The sequence below is a fragment of the Falco naumanni genome, chromosome 6 (genome assembly GCF_017639655.2).
Source record: "Falco naumanni isolate bFalNau1 chromosome 6, bFalNau1.pat, whole genome shotgun sequence".
NCBI classification, from domain to species: domain Eukaryota; kingdom Metazoa; phylum Chordata; class Aves; order Falconiformes; family Falconidae; genus Falco; species Falco naumanni.
Genome location: NC_054059.1, coordinates 78,503,306 through 78,522,122, shown reverse-complemented (window position 1 = coordinate 78,522,122; position 18,817 = coordinate 78,503,306). Strand labels below are relative to the sequence as shown.

The following is an 18,817-nucleotide window of genomic DNA, read 5'->3' as shown; positions in this document are numbered from 1 at the left end:
TCCTCCTCACCCCCGGGGCCGTCCCGCCCCCGCCCAGGCGGCCGTTCAATCTGTCTTTATCCAACAGGCCCCGGCGCCGCTTTCCTCCCTTCGGGGCCGGGGCGAAATTCGGCATCTCGGAGCGCTTCTCCATGGCTGGCGGCACGCAGCTTCGCCGCCCAGCCCGGCGGGGGCGAACCCCGCGTCCCCCGCCGACGAGCCGCGCCGAGAGGCCGCCTTCGCGCTCAGCCCCCTGCCAGGGCGGGGCCCTTCCCGCGCGAGCCAGGCGTGACGCCGCGCGCTAGCCAGCGTCATGACGTAGAGCGGGCTGGCCCGGCGGTACCGGAGGTAGCGGCAGCGGGGCGCTATGGGGGGGCGGAGCGAGCGAGCGGTGGTCGGGGGCTTCGGGCTGGGGGGCTGCGGGCCGGGGGCTGCTGCCGCCGCCGCCCTCGGCCCTGCGCGGGCCCTGCTGGCCCTGGGGAAACGCTGGTGCTGGGGGCGGCCGTGGCGGGGGGCCCGGCCGTGGCTGTGAGGCGCGGCCCGGTCACCGGTGGAAAGTCGGGGCTTGGCCACGTTCTCCCCCTGAGATGGCAGCTGCCTGCCCGTGTCTGGCCCCTTTCAGGCGCTAAAGGGTGGCCGTGGGAGTTAAGTTTTGCTCTGGCCTCCAGTCTTGACAGCGGAACGCGAGGAGCCTCAGAATAATGAGGTGAAGGACTGGAGTACATGTTTCATGAACGCTTTGGATTTTTATTTTTTGTTTTAATAGCAGATAAGGTTCTCCTGATGGCAGCTATTACTGGTTCCTTGCAAGAGCAATCGTACTTGCTCTGTGCTGTTACCCATGTAAATATGTAGTCTCTCCTTGAAGCCATGAATTCAGAAAGTACATACTGTGAAGGTCAATGCCACCACCTAATTAAAGAGGAAAAAAATGTTTTTAATTTAATGGATTCTTTTTATATTTTGTATGGTACTTTATTTTCAAACATTTTTTTGTCTGTTCTGTTTTATTAATGGGGGAGTGTGACACTTTATTAAAATCAGAAGCATTTTCCCTCATAGTTAAGCATGAGCAGTTCTATCTTTGTAAATTCTTTTAGATGTGTGCTTCTGAATCAGTCCATTTCTTTGTTTAGGCTAATGTACAAACAACATTTATGCTTCAATTGTTCTACCACTGCTACCAATTCAATACAGAATTCACACATTCCTCCCCCCTGCTCCTGCTCCCTGCCCCCCCCCCCCCCCCCCCCCCCCCCCCCCTTTGATTTTGCTGGTCATAAGGACTGAAGCTCTTGGTTTTGCTTCAAGTAGCATCATTTTCCATGCAAACTCAGAGATTAGATGGAGCGGTTATATGTAAACAGGGATCTTTTGCTTCAATCTATCATGGTATCAGTTTTTTAGATAAACCCATTCAGAAATACATTATCCTGACATGATGCAGATCGGGCAATTCTTCCCCTCAGTTTTCTGCAAGGTGGTTCTGCTCAGAGTTCCTTTCGTCATGTGCCTATATGAAAGTTGCATTGCAAACCTTAAGAACTTCTTTATGGATGCAGTATTGCTATCTGTATATCTGTGCTTATGGGTATACTTTAGTAATAATTTTCTTTGTTCTCATCTACTTTCTTAATGCAAGGCCTTTTGTGTGTGTGTTCTAGATGGCATTGTCAGACTCGGTCACTACTTGTCTTTCTCCACCTGTGCATTATGTGATTTGCAAACTCGGATTTGAGAAGAAGGACACCTATGATATTAATAATATTTTATCTGAAAATGGTGAAGTATGTTGGCAAGCTGTTACAGAGCACGTGTGTTACCTTGAATCAGGTTGGTGTTTACCTGCTGTACTAGTGATGCATTTTAGACTGATGCAGAATCTCAGTACAGTTCATAGAAGTCCTAGCTTAGTATAATATTTTATTACAGTGCAGCATTGGCTTTGCTGCAGATTAGAGTACATACAGTTCATATCTACAAAGGGCTTTAAATTTTTAATTTAAATTTCAAATGCATCAATAAATTCAAATAAATAATTTCAAATACAATGTTTGGTATTTGGTTTTTGCTGGCTCCCAAGAATCATGTTACCTGTGCTACATAAGCAGCTGCTCCATTGCTTCCTCATTCATCTTGGTTCCCAGCTTCATGTGCCTGTATGTAATGGGTTCAGTTCTGCTACTTTCGTACCTCATAACTGCTTTCTTCTGTGTTCTTTATATCCCTTTTGCAGTGAATTTAAGATAGTCTGGGGCCATCAGTGTTCCTACTGTTGCTTCTGGCTTTGTTTCCCCAACGTTAGCTTATACCTTGGTTTGGCTTCTATAGGTAGAACAGTTTATAGTTGCTTTTCAACCAAAATAAAGTATTTATGCCCTGATGAACTCATTAAATGTTAATTTGTCAAATTGCAAGCTCTGTTATTAATTTCCAGAGATGGTAAAAATGATACATGTTTCTGCCTCTAGCAGTATGTTTCAGAAGAATTTATTTTCATGTAAAAGTATCCCACCAAAGAGGAGCAATGATACCACTCTGTAAGGTACCACATCCATCTGCATTCTTTAAAAGGTGTAAGCGGTGCAACTTGATGGATATCTCTGAGCCTGCACTAGCTTCCAGTTTGATTATGTGGAATTTATGTATTCTAGCAGGTTCTTCCCATTTCAGCAAAACCAGAACACGATAATCCTCTTTCGTATTTTCTTGCATTAGGTTTGGTTTTTTGGGTTTTTTTTTATCTGGAGAAGGTAGTCAATCTTACCTGGTTTCACACTGCACTTTTGCTTTTCTGTATCTTACCTGTGTGGTCTTTTGAACAATAAATTGTTGTGTATTAGTTGTGCTAAAATAGTCTGGGTAAAATCCTCTGTGCTAAATATGTACAGAAGCTGTAGCAGGTTTTACTCCTTGTGAGTTTTAAAATATTGGACCTTCATGAAGTTTGGTACTCTAATCACCTTCTGTTTTTCAATTTAAGATCAAAATGTGGATTATATCAAAAGCATACGATCATTAGGACCTGTATGTGAATCTGTTAATTTGCACTTCAAATCTCTGACCAAGGAACAATTTGTAATTCAGTATGCCTTATGGCTGCGCTGGACAAACTGCACAGAGGTACGGAAGTGTCTGTTGACAACTTGTATTTTGGCATATGAGCCCTTTGTGGAAGTTTAATGTAAGAACACACAGATATGTCAATGAACCACAATGCTTAGAATTTGTAATTAATTGTCCTTCTCTGTAATACAGTTGCTTTTAGTTTTCCTGACTTTGTAATGAGACTTTATATAAGTTATCACAAGGAGAACATAAGGTGCTGTGGGCCTGTTTTCACGTAAGATGGTAGGATTTTGTTTTTCTGATAATCTGTGCTTAATATCAAGTTTTGCAGTGTAAAGTTATTGTTGATAATTTTTATAGATGTAAGGCACAATATACATTGCAACTAAAAATATAGGATATACTCTAAGGCATTTTCCTTTACAGGCATCTACATTTTTATTTTCATGGCATGGTTTTCTTTCTGCATTTGCATAACAACTATCATAGAGAAATGTTTAGGTTTCTCTGTGCTTTTGACAATTTGTTTGTTCCTTCTGAATATTTAACACAACATTCTTCCTCTTCCCCACCATACAGTTATTTCTTGAAATATTTGATGTTCTACAATATACACAAGCTACAGAAGTTGCTCTTGGCTTAATGAAACTAACGTCATGCTTGGAGCGAGCCTTGGGTGATGTAAGTGCCAACATGAGAAGTCTATTGCAATTTGGTTTTAGAAGATGGGAATGAGCTCTTGGATTTAATTACACGTTGAAAAAGTGAGATTACCCTGTAGTAATCTCTCTATTACTACGCTGTAGTAGTACCCTAACAGCCCAGCTGTATTTTGAGTTGGACAGATGTTCTTTTCTGGACCCACTTGTGCTAATGGAAAAATCTTCTGGAGCTCCTTCACCTGTGCTGGTAGAGTTGCTTGTGTGAGTGCTGTTACTAATGAATTTCATTATTAAAGAGGAAAGTTGGCTTCATCAGTATACGTATAATAAGTATTTATTTATTTATTTATTTATTTAATTGAAAGAGGGAGCAGCATACCTTCTGCAGTAGATCTGATGACGTAGTAACTTCTGTGAAGAGAGGCAGGAGTATGCAGATGGAACAGGCTGCTAGATAACTTTTTTCCTCAGAGCTCTGTTCGCAGAGTGTACATCTGTTTAAATGCTTCAACATGATTCTTGTGCTGCAAAAACATCTAGAAGTCAGCTGGCCACTTAAATTCTTGACCAAACAGATGAGCTGGATGGGTCTGGGATCCATCTTGTAGTCCTGAACATTTGTTTTGCTAACACATTCCATCTTTCCTTTACCCTGTAGTAGTTAGTAAAGGTACGCACTCTTGTTAAGTTTAAAGAGTAATGCTGCAGGAGTTCCATGACCAGCATGAGGCAAGGAGTGCATATGCAATATGACTTAGACTTAGGAATTCTGACTGATGTTAAAAAACTTATATTGTGAACCCTTTTTGATGGAACATGAGTTCAGCTATAGTTTAACATTTGGTGATAGCACTGCTGAAGTTTGTTCAATCAGGCTTGACAGCCATCTGCCATGTTTGCTGGTATTCTATATGTTATGTGAGTTGCAAATATTTGAAGGCCTGCTAGCAAGCTAGATTGATGAATCCATTGATTGATGAAGGTCCAGGTACCTTCCCACCTTTTTCCCCTGCCCCCATTTTTGTTTTTCAGTTTGATCAGTTCTTTGGTCTGCTTCACTGCAACCACATGAACAGATGCCACCACTGCTTATGGCCATGCAGGTTAGGGAGAAGGGAATTAACAGCTGTTTTAAGAGGCTTGGCTGATGGGGTATATTGCCCACAGATAAGATAAAATAGCAGGTTGTTAAATCTCTATGAGGAACTCTGGAGAAGGAGATGTGGGTTAATTCACACCTAGACAAACCAATTTGCCCAAGTATGAGGCATGGTAGATTTTGAAGTAATGGAAAATTGCTAAAAATTGGAAAAAAAAACATCAGGGAGAATACAAAGAATGGAAGGCTTCATAGCAGTTGAGACTAAAGATGCTGAGATTGCCCAACTAGCATGAAGTCTAGTTTAAGGAACAGCTAGAATCAGAAGACAAACCACAAGTCTCCTTGCTTTAACAACGACAGACCCTAGGGATGTCTAGAGTAAGAATGAAGTGTGGTGTCCTGGGTAGAGTTTATTCCCTTAATTACATGTTCTTGGTGTGGGTTAGGGTTTTTTTTTGTTTGTTTGTTTTTTTGAGGAGAAGAGCAATACATGTACAAACACTGTGAAAATCCTAACTATGGGAACATTAAGTAGGATATCCATTCTTTCCTGATACGTTCTGTAAATTTTAATTTGCCATTAAGTTACAGAATTCAAAGCCTTTTTAAGGATTTGGTGGGTTTTGTTTGGTTAGTGTTTTTACAATAATGAAAATGGTCACTGGATGAAATAGTTGAGTTGTATGTTTGAAATACAAAGAAGTATATGGAATTACTTATGTTATCTCTTTTTCTTCTTTTTTTAATAGGTATATTTACTGATTGATAAAGATTGTCCTTTCCTTCTAAGAGATTTGCTTGCTTCTAAGCAGCTTGCGGTTGTGTTTGGACAAGCTGTAGTAAGTGCATAGTTTTGATATAAGTAATACATGCTGAGCTGGTTTTCTTCTTGCCAAATGGCAGGTTTCCAAGCATAGCCTTTGCTTGCACTGAAGAAGAGTTTGCAAATTCTGTAGTATAATGGAAAAACTTTCATTTTATACATGTTACAGTCTGGGCCAAAAAATGTGGCAAAAATAGTTCTTATATTCTTCTTTGCTTTTCTACAGGAAAACTTACATACATAGAATTTCACATACCTGTCAAGGGCATGAGCAAGCTGTAGAGTTGTCTGAGTTGTTGTACTTGAAAATAAGCATCCTGTACTGGGTGCTTCTGATAAGCTGTGCCCCTTTACCAGAAGTGTCATATGATACTTTATAACATTTACCACACTAGAATTTTTCAAAATAGAGAAATTAATTTGTTCATCCCATGTGCAAGCAAATAATAATAACAAAATTCTGATGATACTTACACTCTTGTGTAAACAGTGATCTTTCTCATACAGTTTTATCTAAATTCTTTGTTAGTACAAAATATTGGATCTGAACTGTAGAAGCTGATATTGATAGCCAGTCCAGTAGTATTATAAGGATTATTTATTGAATTTTGATGGAATGTTAACATAGTTCAATTCTTACAGTTAAAAAATAAAACCAGGCTTTCCCTTGTTGTTTGATAGTGATCTGGGAATACAGCTTTGAATGCAAATTCTGTATTTTACGTTAATTTGTATTAAATTATGATGGATTTATGCTACAGGCAGTAAGAGCTAAACTTGATCTCATTTGTTTGCCTGTCATAACAGTTTGGAATGTCTAAACCTAGTTTGGTTCTTCCTGTATTATGTTCTATAACATGTACAAGAAAGCTGCAAGTTTTTCTTTCAGAGAACACTAGGAATTGCAAATAATGAGTTGCTGTTACTGTGACAAGCTGTGGCCAGTCATCTTGACCATAGACATTGTAGTTTCTCAATAAGTTCTGAATTTGTCTGCCAAGGAAAGATACAATGTATTAAATAATACATTTCTTCATGTTTATTAATTAGATGAATGTACTGAGGATATTCATTGGATCTCCATATGGTCTGAATCTTCGTAATGTTTTGTGGCATGGATTTGCATCCCCACAAGAAATTCCTGCAAAGTAAGTTACCAAAAAGAATCTCATTTCCTTACCGGTCAGACTTGAGAGTGCTTGAAAAGTTGTTAGTAAAACCTACTGCTCTTATTGAAAAATATTATTAAAAAAAATACCCAAAGGCCTCTGGCAGTATCCTCGCAGTTTTCGCCTGCCATTGCTGCTTCTTTTGGAATGGATTTCCTTAGAATACTTCAGCCAGTATAAAGCTGGTCAGTGTTATGACCCGTGGTTTTTTTACTAGCCAGAAAAGCAAGAAAGCTTACGGGGTTTTTTTGAAACCTGGTTCCTTGTCTGTCAGGGCAGTCATGTATAACTTGGAACAATGGGTAGAGGAATGGGGGAGGAGGAGAAGCAAAAGCAGCAGCCAGTGTAGAATAGAGTGATGCTCTTTTCCTAATTCTGCGTTGTTTTTTCTTGCTTGTGAATGCAAGTGCCCCTACTCAAAAAAGATAGCATAGGTTTTGGATTTTCTTTGAAAGAGTAAAAAACCGCTTTGTCCCCAAATGTTGATTCTTTACAAAAGATTTGGTTGTATAAGCTTTTCTAATATATTATGGTATTCTCCCTAGATATTGTGCTATGCTGCTTTTTTTAACTGCAGGATTGGGACAGTTGTTACAGGCATATCTTCTGCAAACTAAATGCGTTTTAGTACATCGACCTTACGTGATTTTCACTAGTTTGGAGGAGTTTGAGGTATTTCCAGGCAAGTATTAAGCCATTAGCAAGTTTTTAGTATGCTATATTTGTTACTGTTTCTTGGTCCAAAACTACTGCTGAAAATAATGTTTTTTCCACAGTTCTAAGAGTGAATCTTAACTAAGATACCTTTATACAGTGTCAGATGAATCACTCATGCTTGTAGGATGACTTTTTAGTATGTAAGCAGTTCCACTGACTATTGCATAAAAAAATACTGCATTCTAAAACAACTGTAACACAGTGAAGCATTTGATATTACTGCTTCTAAAGGACTCCAAAGCTGTTTGTTCCAGTTTTTTCATGATGAGAGTTTATTTCATTTAACTGTCATCTAGTTTGCCTTTACAAAATCTAATTCTTTCCAGATTCAATGAATTAGTGGGTTCCCTCTGCAAGGATCCCAGCAGGAGTGCCCTGCATCTTACAGGGAAGGTAGTGTTGAAACAGAGTAAGGGATGGTGATGCATCTTCAGTACACTGATGCTTTTCTCTGGGAAGGATCTGAAGTGTCAAATTAAAATAATCTCATCTCCCTGAGTACAGACCTTATTTGGTTTATTCCTACTGTTTTAAAAGCAACAACAGCATATGGGGAGTCTTGGTATCAGTGGTGGTCATGGTCAGTTTGTGCTACATAATCAATTTGCCAGTGGAACTGCCTCTGTTCACAGAACTGAGGCAGGGTTTTGGGGATACAGATCAAGCTGATAACATAGTATAAATCCTATAACTGTTGATTTACTTTCAAAAACAGCTACTGCAGTCAAGTTGCATTTGCCATTTTGAACTTTCTCGTGGATATTTATAATGTGAATTCCTAAGTGTGAGTTTCAGTAGATGTTTCATTGAAGTATTAAATGTTAGTTATGCTAAATGTCAGCACAGAAAATTGATGAAGTAGGAAAAATGTGCTCATGTTCAAATGTTCATACTACTGTACTGTTTTTAGTACTGTACTGTACTGAATTAGAATTATTAATATATATTACACTTTAAGTATTCAAAATAGGTGCAGAACAACTCAACAGAAGCTGGGTCTAGTTGCTGGGTAGTCTTTTAGTCTCAGTAAAAAGCAGCTTTGACCTTTTTAATTGTTTTTACTCTGTAATTTTATATTATCACAAAAAATGCAATCTTGCAAACTCAATTTCTGATCTTAAACATGACTGTCATTGTACTTCCATAGTTAAAATAAACTGGATAACATTTAAGCCTCCCATTACAGATGCTGATATAATCCTAGATTTTCAGTGAAATATAAAAATTTAATAAATCATAGATTGTATGTAGTTTTTCAATGTTGTTTTGCTAACTTGCAGATCTTAATCATGAGGCACTTTCCATAGCTGAAGAGCTAGTGAAACTGTCCAGTTTTGTATTAAAAACAATGTTACCATTTTGGATGGCAGCTTTAACAGCTTTCAAGCAAAACAGGTAACAGTCAATTTCTTAATTTTAAATTATTTTTTTAGTAGAATATAACTATAATTATATTTATAGAATAATAGCAGCATTTGTAGATTCCAAAGCTTTTTGCTAAATCTGTTGCTTAACAATGTATAGTTACACGTTATTATAATGGTCTCTCAGAAAGTTTGTGCACTTGCTACTTTATTTTGTGCCAACTAGGATTATAAACTATATTTTGAAATCTAAAAAGAACTACTGCAGATGTAGCCAAAAGGAAGATTTTTACAAAGCAAGCGGAAACAAATCTTCAGATACTAACATTTTGAGCTAAAAAGAAATTAAGTACATTGTTTTGTTTTCCTCTCCCATGGCCTAACTTTTTGTACATTATTCTTGTCTCTGAACTGGTTTGAATTTGGTGGTCAGCTTCTGCTGGGTGCAGGTAGTCATGTATTGTTTGTTTACAGAGTGCATTACAAAGGAATTTTGTTCTGGGGTTTTGGCCTGAGAATGTAACTCTGAAACTGCTCTAATTTTCATTTGGATTATATTTATAAGGGGGGAAGAGCCCTTTGAGTATCTCTGTTATTTTTTCAGGTATGCTGACTGTGTGATTCTCTTACTTCCTCAGCTGGAAGCTGGACTTCGATTGCTCTTCACTACAACTAATAAATGTCCAGATCGATTGCTAACAGCTGAGGTAAAATTACTGTCTAAAGTCAGTTACAATCTAGTGCTAACAATATTTTCAAAATAATCATTCTAGAAGTGTAGTGTCTAAACGTTTACAGATTTCCCCCCAGAATTCTTCAATCCATTGTGGAACATTACTTACGTATTTCCAGTAGAGTTTCATGAATGCCTTTAATTTTTTTGTAAAGATGTCTGCCAGTAAAAGAGGTCTTAATAAGTACTTGAAGGTTAGTATTCATAAACAGTAGTTCAGGCTCAAAAGTAGGTCATGTTATATTTATTTTAAAAAAACTGGGACAAAATCCAAAAGTATCTTTTTTCATTTGTAAGGGTTTTGGGTTTGTTTTTTTTTTTTTTTTAGTTCATACACCTCTGGTATCTCATGCAAATGAATAAATACAAGTTTGGTATACATGTCTAGTTAACTGTTTTCATTTGAAAATCAAATAATATTAATTGTCTTTTGTTCTAGCCTTCTGCTCTCTACACCACTTTTGATGAGGTACTTGTGATTTTATATTTTTTTTTAATATATATCAATGTCAGAATTTAAGCACATGCATGCTTTCCATTACTAAAGACCAGAAAGCACATGCTTGTGTTGGATAAGCCATTGTTCCTAATTTTTTTCTAAATAGAAGATGATGGACAGTAAACATTTTAAATTTGGAATCCCCTAGAAAATACCAAAATTAATACAAATTCTAATGAGCAGACTTTTATTTCTTCTAAATGTTTTTATCTTGAAATTCTTCATCTCATAGAAACATTCTGTCATTTTTCCTAGATTCAGTTATTAAAAATGCAAATAAACATTGCAAGCAGAAATCCTCAATTTTACAGCTTCTTTGAATTATATCTAATTGTCTGTCAGTAATAATTAGGTACATTGATTCTGGAGGGCCAAAAGCATTGGCTTCAAATTAGGGAAAGTAATTACTTTAGTTGGTGTTTTTTCTTTGATTTTTTGGCTTTCAATAATAAATTTCTATACAAATTACTTTTTTTCTAGATGCTGGCAAAGTATCTGGAAAATGATAAAGTCAACCAGCTTCCTGCTGTTCTTGAGGAACCTGCCATGGCAAGTGTTTTGAAAGTTTTATGGTTTGGTAGTTTGTTTTTTTTTCTTGTGGTTGTTTTATTTCTTTTAAAATTTAAAAATATGTTTATGATCATGCCTAATAGGCATTTATTTCACACGGCTTATCTCTAGCGTCTTAGAACCTGAAGCTTTTTACTCTTTTTCATTGTGAAGGATACAAAGTAGTACCTGACAAGCTGTATTGAGTTAGAATATAAGACTGTCTTTCTTTCTGAAATATAGAAGTCTCAGCTATATTTCTGCTACTTGTCTGTAGGCTTCTGAAGATCATCTGAATGGAGCAGGAGGAAAGTGATGCCTCATACAGAGAAAATTTAAATTTATTTTTTTATTGCTCTTGGGACACATCTTGCACTACCTTGGTAGATGGCACAAAAACTTAGATGCAAACCTATCAGAGCACATCGTGCCACTCAGATAATGAACATAAAAACAAAGGTTGTTGAATTTAGAGGCCTTTTGGGACTGTAGGAGAGACCTCAGTTTATTGTCCTGTTGCCAAAGACAGTCAGGCTGTGGAGATCTTGTGACACAAAGCTGAAGGAAACTGTTGTTTCTTCTTATGAAATAGTATGTATGTTAGTTTTGAATTTCCGCAAACGCTACCAAGACGGACAAGTTGCCTTTTTTTATTATTTTTTTGCTACAAGCAGAGTTTGCATGTTTTTTTTCTGATCATCTAAATGCCCCTTTCTTATAAGTATGATACTTATCTTTTAGTGGTATTCTATGCATATATGCACACAATAGAATTCTATACGCTTGGTGTATGTTTTCGCAGGAATTTCTTTGGGATTTCTTGAACCACCAGGAGGGTCCACGTATAAGAGATCATTTAAGCCATGGAGAGATCAATCTGGAAGCATTTCCCAGAGAAGTAGCTAATCAGATAGTTGCATTTGCAATTACTCTTCTCTGCAGATTCTCAGATAAAGACATGTTTGCTTTTAAGGTAGGGATCACTATTACGTTCTTAGAATACTTTTTCAGTTGCGTGGGATGCCAAATCTGACTTTAGAGAGTCTTATGACTGAATTTTATTTGACAGCAGCTCTTTGTGAAAATGAAGTATTCTTCCAAGTAAAAAATCGTGAAAATATGTTTATTCTAGTTTGTAGTGAAGTAAGTACAGAAAGTTTTCCAAAAAAGTTACTTGTTCTTACTGTACTGTAGTTTGTTTGCTTAACCACTTCTTACTCTTATGGTTGATTCATAAATTATAATGATTCCACTTTATTTTGTTTGTCAAATTATATCAATACCTAGCAATATCTGCTGAATTATCTGCAAGGTCTGTAGAACAGCTGTAGCTCAGCCACTGAGGTGTGTAATATTTGAGATTTTCTTTCTCTGAGACACTTTAAGTAATGGTGCTCACTAATGGAGGTGTGATTTGTATACACCCTCCATACTGTGAATTTGTGAACACTTTTTGTCTAGCAGTACATGGTTCTCATCATCATCAGTTATTCAGTTTGCTCCCCTGAATTTTCTGTTAATATTTGGGTTTACTTCTTTCAATATCATACAGCAGTCTGTGAGATAAATCCTCCATTTATTAGTTGTAGCTCCAGCTCTTTTTACTTTCTCAGGATATATTGCATGCTGCTGCATTAAGAGAATACTTGGTTGCTTTTCTGTCAGCTGCTGTCAGGTTTCATAGTTAAAATGTGTCAAAGAAATTAAGCTTTTAACACTCACTGTGCTGATTACTGCTTTCAGCCCTTGGACATTTGGAAATCTTTATTGACTTCAGTACTGTAGGTGGGTTGCATAAAATTAAGTATAAGTCTAGGTCTGCATATGATTAGGACAGTTTAAAGAAACTGTTGTGTATTGTCTATGATTTCGTAAATCAGGAACACATGGTCATAAAACCACTGATGAACTGTGCAAGCTGCTACTGTTCTCGATTTCATCCAATTTCCCGACTCAAGAAGCAGGTAGGTACTTCCAGCTGTGAAAAGCATTTTGGTCCTTAAAATTGTGAATCCTTAAAATTGGTCTAATTGTTGTCTTCATGCTTTGATTGTCCTAAAAAAATTAAATCTTAGATATTTTTCATGAGTTTTTTAGTTTTATCTTTCAGAATTTACAGTTGCTAAAATGAGATGTAATTTAAGCACGCTCCTGTTGATGCAGTTGGGGCTGTGTTTGTACTCTGGATCACTGCATAGCTTTATTCTTACTTGAATGTTTGCTGTTCTGTAGTTTTCTTGATCTCCTTGCGCTTTCTTATGTCAGGAACACTATTTGGTCATGTCTCTAGGAATCTTGGATTAGGCTATAACTTTTTATTGTATGAAAGCCAGCTGATTAAGATTCTGTCATTGTAGCAAAATCTGCTTTCAAGTGTGGTGGTAGTTCTCTGCTGATCAGTTTATGTATTATTGAATTGCTTGAAGATGTTCCTCTATTGATGGGAATTGCAATGGACATACTTAGTACTTTTCATTTTTGACAGCATTCAAACCCTATGTTAGAAAAGTCATGTTAGTTAATCTTTTATACTAAAAAAATGGAAGAAGGAATAGTAAATTAGTGTATTCAGATGAAGGTTTAGCATGAAAATGTACATCAGGACTTTTTGCCCTAATATAAACCTTAACAACTGATGTCGGTTTACACAGTTAGGACTACTGAATAAGTAACTCACTACCTGTTGCAGTTTTTTCTAAAATAGCCACTAAGAAAAGTAGACTTTGTTGTCCTGTCTGTCAAAGGCTGCACTATACATAACATCTTTCATGATACATTTTTGAGGTGCTGGAATGTATGAAGAGCATTCATTTATGGCCTGAATTGCCAGCAGTGCCTGAGGAACAAGTTCAGACAATTAAAGGGTATGTGTATGCTGCTAAAAAAAAGATAGTTCTCAAAATATTTACGAAGAATAGGATTTGAGATGGTGAAATGTCTTTTCAAATACTTTACTAGGAAGATGATAGACACCATTGGGGTTGTGAGAAGACCCCTTTGTTCTTTTTAGCTTAATCTGTGCTATACACACCAGTACAGATACTATAAAGGCGGTGAACAGTGTGCTAACTTGAAGGGAATGAGAGGACATCTGAAACATAAAAAATTGTTAGTGACTTCATATTCTATTTCTGAAGAGAGCTGAAGGGGCTGTAGGAAGTTAAATTAGAGCTTCAGTCCATCACAAAAAAAAAAAAAAAAAGGCTCACCGGATGTAAAACAGAAGATAATTGCTTGTTCTGAAAAGGGCTTGGTAACCAAATCAGTGGAAGACTTTACATGAGATATTACTTAGAAAAAGAATGTCATGTTCTCTTGTTATTTGAAAAGGAGGAAGTTGTTCAAAAATTTCACTGGAGGAAATTGTACGTGTTTACAGCTGAGAGGTGAAAATTCAATGCATCTAGCACAGACTCAATATGCTGCAGGATTTTGATGAATGAATAGAGGATTAAGAGGGATTCAGGAGACTTCTGAGACTGAGAAAAGGTTAATTTTAGTTAGAGGAAGAAAATGATGTGGTAAGGTAGAGGAAAAAGAACCGTAATACCAGAGAGTGAGAGTGGATGTTGAAATACGCTGCTGTCCAGAAAATCTGCATCTTGATCTATGCCATTTGAGAAATAGTAAGTACTACATAGTTTTATCATCTCAAATATTCTTTTGTTTTGTTTTGTTTTGAAGGTTGGAAGGAAATACTGAAGCTAGTACTTTAATTTTTATGATATCTGAGATTTTATCTCAGTTGCAGCAATATATGCCCCGAGATTGCTGTAATTCAGATGATCAAATCAATAGTGTCCTAACAGAGAGGTGAGTTGTGTCTTCCTAGTTTCTGCTGTCAGCTTTTATGTGGATCCCAACACAAGAATTCTCAAACCCAAGTTACTCATTTTACTGGTTTTAGAAAAGTGCTTGAAATGTTGGATGCACTTCTTTAACAATGCTGATGATTTAATGGAAAAATCTTAGGAACACAGCTGAACATCATCTTCAAAATGAAAATGAGACATTCTAGATTTGGGAGATTATTACAGTAGAGATTTCATTTGGAAATTACCATGAAAAAAATGACCATTTTTCTTTCAGACTCTGAAAGCAGAATGTTTTAAATATTTATGTACTAAGTTGATTTTAATCTCTTTTGATTGCTAAAACTGCATCATAAGTTTGTTTTAATGTGCTTGGTGTCACAGCTGTGTATGGCATTTAAAATAGCAATATGTCACTACGTAATTCTTTTCTTATATGCTTTAGTGTCAAGGTTCCAAAACAGAAGATACCTTGTTATACTTGTCAGACTTTTAGGTATGTTAGTTCCAATTATATCTGACTTAGAATAATGATCAAAACAATTTGACTTTTAATTGGCACTCTTACAGCAGTCTCAAGAGTCCCATGAATATGTTGGAACAAAACTCTCATAACCAAACCCATTAGGCATGGGCAGGATATGCAAAGAGGATTTTACCTGTTGCTTTACTTATGTAGCTTGTGTGCCTTCTGTTTCCTACCCACCAATCTGCATTTTTCTCATTTATGAAAAAGAAGTCTAATTACTGAAGTGTTAAACCATTTTTAGAGTTTTCTGCCTTTATTGCTTTTAGTCATTAATGTTTTGCTGTCTCAGAGGTAACTTAAGCATGAAGGAGATTAAGAAACGTTTATATAAGAGTAGTGTTTCAAGTGGTGCGTGACATATTAGTTTAGCAGATTAGAATATGACAGAAGAAAGATATTTGGGTGCTTTAACAAAGCATAATCTGGTGTGGTGTTGATTAAAACAATGGCCTCACCACCTGCATTTTACAAGATACCGTCTGCTTCTTGTTCTGCCCAGAAGAAAGACCACACACTAATGTGAGTGCTAATTAATACCATTTGTTTTGCGCGAGTTTTATTATGGTGGATGTTAATTCATTGTGAATTGAATTTATGGTGGTAGGCTTCAACCACAAACCTACTGTGATTTGATGTGTTCAGCATATCGTTTCAGCCAGGCAGTTTTGTTTATTGTGGTTGTATTTCTTTGATCTGAAATGGGAAACGTGTTCATAACCAGCAGTTTTGCATTTATGTTCAGTTAAGTGATGGAGAACACAGTCACAGCCCTAATGCATAGATCCTCGCTTTTTCTCAGTCATGAGGTAACAATAATGTTTCCAGGTTTTCTGAGTTAAAACATTATGATTAAACCACACCAAATATGAAACGTATCTCATGTTAAATCGAGCTAACAAAAGATGGAAATTAACAATTTCTTCCTGTTTTGGAGGCTGGTGATCGAACTTTGTGATACACGTATTTGCACACTTTATTCTCCACGACCCGTCCTGGAAATACTGGTGGTACTCCGTAAAATAAGCACGCAGTGCCATCAAGTGTCTGAACAAGTTATTGCCAGCACCGAGTTGAGATACAAACAGTGGATGAACAAGACTCTACGTTCTCGCCAGAGGCATAACTATCTACGGATGTTGAACAGGTTGGCTCGTGGTGTTTCTTTATTTGTGGTTAGGTTTATGAGAGACTGGGTGCATGCTGCTGTTGCTGGCTTTCAGGGGTTTGTCTTAGAAGTTTAAAGGCAACAGTCTTCATGTGTTCTTGTTAACCATTTAAGGGTTAAGCGTCAACCCAGATTTATATTATGTACTGATACTGAAATAACAAGGAAATCTCAAATTGGAAAATAACTTAATGGGCATCATTAGCGTTGCTAGTTTATTTCACTGTAAATTATAAGCTTTCAAATAAAAGTATCATTTAAATGTTAGATTATATTTTTTGGTTACTAGCTTTTCCTATTTAAGTATACAAAAGCTGTTCGAGTTTTATCTGAATGCAATACATTAAGCAGATTTCAAGACTCTACCTACTTTAGTTCTGCTGCTTCTTATCATTATTCCTGGATCAGCATCTTTATAGACAGAAAAGAGTCTTTAGTATTCCATTCATTTTGTTCCTATTCAGAAGTGTTTCCCAGGGATTTACGGATCTACTTCAAAAACTGGGAAAACTGTAAATATTGTATTCTTGGCCAAGTTATGTTCCTAAAAATGTTAACTATATTATGTTAAAAACGGAGCTTAAACTGACAGCTGGCGATACATACTTGCAATTCAGTTGAACTCCACTTTACGTGGAGTAATGAGTGCTGGTGAGGTTTCCTGTGGAATCTTAACTATATGTGTTTCTCTTTTTGTAGTTTCATAATTCATAGTCTTTGTTTATGATTTTGATATTTGCTCTGCTCTTTGCTGAAGGACATTTCATAATTATGTACCCACACACACTATGCAATATCCAGCTATTTAGGTTGGATGCAGAAGTCTGAAGAATTTTTTTATATTGATGATTTTTATTTAATTTGGTTTTAGTTTTTTTTTTTAAATTTTAAAATACTTTTGCTTATTTCTAGCATTAAATTTTTGTCTCTGGTGTTGCGGCTCATCTTGGTGTTGACTGCTCTAGAACTAGTCAACATTCATTCGGTTTGTAAGAAGAATCCTTCTGATTATCAGCAGTATCTAAAGTGAGTATTTAAGATTTACTTTCTGAAAATAGGAAGTTGTACACATTCCTTTTTGATCTGTAATATAAATCCTGTAGAGAAAAAATAAAAAGGAGCAGCGTGACTTTTGATACATCGTCATCCTTTCTACCATTATAGTCATCATTATATCTCAGACAATGTTCACTGAAGAACTAAAATAATGTAACTGAAAATATATGGACTGGTTGTTCACATTTTTAATTTCTATTAGACTTCCTTAGTATAAATAGAGAACAATCACATCCTGAATAAAATATTAATACACAAAAGCTGTATTTAATATATTTGTAATTTTACTCCTTGTGTGTCAATTAACAGCTGGTTGGATGTCATAGTCATTGGGAAATACTTGACTGAGAAAGGAAAGGAAGCCATTTGAGGAAAAATCTATCACATATGTTATCGCTACATTCTTTTAATGGCAGTGTTTAACAGCAGTTCTGAAAATCATTGCTGCTTAATGTGAGAATCAGGGAGTGGTTCTCTCCCAGGAGTAGAAGAAACCCTATTGTATTGGTCATCTTGAGGGAGATTTGGAAATTTGGAGACATTAGCAGCTTTAAATCAGGCATTGAGATATCTTTCTTTCTTTCTTTCTTTCTTTCTTTCTTTCCTTCTTTCCTTCTTTTTCATTTTAAATCCTTTAATGACTTAATCTTTGGTTTTATTTCCCATAGGTTTTTGAAGTCAGTCTTGCAGTATACTGAGAAATTAGTGACATACACAAGCCCCGAGAAAAACAAGTGGGATGAAACCGTGGAGCTTACAAACAAGGCTTTGATAAAAATAAGAAAAATCAGTGACAGAAAGCTAATGTTAATGCAGCTAGCTACATAAATCAAATGGGATTAAGATTATATGGACATTGTTATATCTTAAGAGTTCTGGGGTCCTCAGATTACACAAGTCTAATTCAAAGACAAACTTCATCCATAGTTGTCAAATTTTGGATGCAAAAATTAGTCTTTTCCCTAGAATGCGGTTGTTGAGACTGGAGTTGAATGATTGAGCTTCCGAAGAATGGACTGTTTGACAAATCCAGTGGAAAGGATTTACTGTGAGCTGTATCAGGATGATTCAAGTTATACTTTAAGTATATTATGGGGTTTCTATCTTGAATTTTTTAAAAATTATTTTTATTATACTGAAAATACCTAAGAAGAGTGCGAATAAAAGTTCTGGAAAACTTTAAATCCAAAAAGTATTTTTTTTGCTTTGTAATATACTGGAAATTATATGAGATGCTGTGATCACCAGGTTAAGAAACAATGAACATTTAGCAGAAAGTAGTGCTTGTTGGCAGCTGTGGTGGTTGTTACTAGTTCAAAACAGAGTTGGATCTTGTACTGAGGTAGAGCTGAAAACAAGTAACTAGTTGTTGGTATACCAGAATTTAAAGGAGGCACGGAAGAATTAATTTTTGCACAAATTTCTTGTTACTTGTGTTTCTTGTTTAATTTCAGCTGCTCATTCCCCATGCATACAGAGTTAGTTGGTGAGTTAATTTCGTGCACATTAAATATGAACACTCACATGCACATGCTCTCAAACACTATGGTTCAGCAAGTTATCCTCTTGTTGCACACAACATTCATTTG

The 18,817-nt window shown here is 36.5% G+C and overlaps 1 protein-coding gene across 3 annotated transcripts; it reads left to right on the top strand.

The window, feature by feature from the left end:
- Positions 1–10: 10 nt before the first annotated feature.
- Positions 11–18,412, top strand: ERMARD (ER membrane associated RNA degradation). Of its 3 annotated transcripts, none has more exons than XM_040597852.1 (18): positions 11–327; positions 1,644–1,812; positions 2,963–3,102; positions 3,628–3,729; positions 5,562–5,651; positions 6,686–6,783; positions 7,350–7,486; positions 8,802–8,916; positions 9,490–9,592; positions 10,058–10,087; positions 10,598–10,666; positions 11,469–11,639; positions 12,547–12,630; positions 13,451–13,530; positions 14,351–14,479; positions 15,942–16,151; positions 17,085–17,198; positions 17,897–18,412. In XM_040597852.1, the coding sequence occupies exons 2-18, from the start codon at positions 1,644–1,646 to the stop codon at positions 18,054–18,056; spliced, it is 2,001 nt and encodes a 666-aa protein (XP_040453786.1). In that variant the 5' UTR covers positions 11–327; the 3' UTR covers positions 18,057–18,412. The 3 variants fall into 3 exon arrangements, with proteins under 3 accessions (XP_040453786.1, XP_040453788.1, XP_040453787.1); XM_040597854.1 differs by lacking the exon at positions 11–327 and adding an exon at positions 519–685; XM_040597853.1 differs by lacking the exon at positions 11–327 and adding an exon at positions 692–862.
- The last annotated feature ends 405 nt before the right edge of the window (positions 18,413–18,817 follow it).

Coding starts and splice junctions, on each gene's coding strand:
- ERMARD (XM_040597852.1), top strand. CDS start 1,644: ATGGCATTGTCAGACTCGGTCACTACTTGTCTTTCTCCACCTGTGCAT. Junction 5,652..6,685: donor TTGTGTTTGGACAAGCTGTA/GTAAGTGCATAG, acceptor TTTATTAATTAG/ATGAATGTACTGAGGATATT. Junction 10,667..11,468: donor TTCTTGAGGAACCTGCCATG/GCAAGTGTTTTG, acceptor ATGTTTTCGCAG/GAATTTCTTTGGGATTTCTT.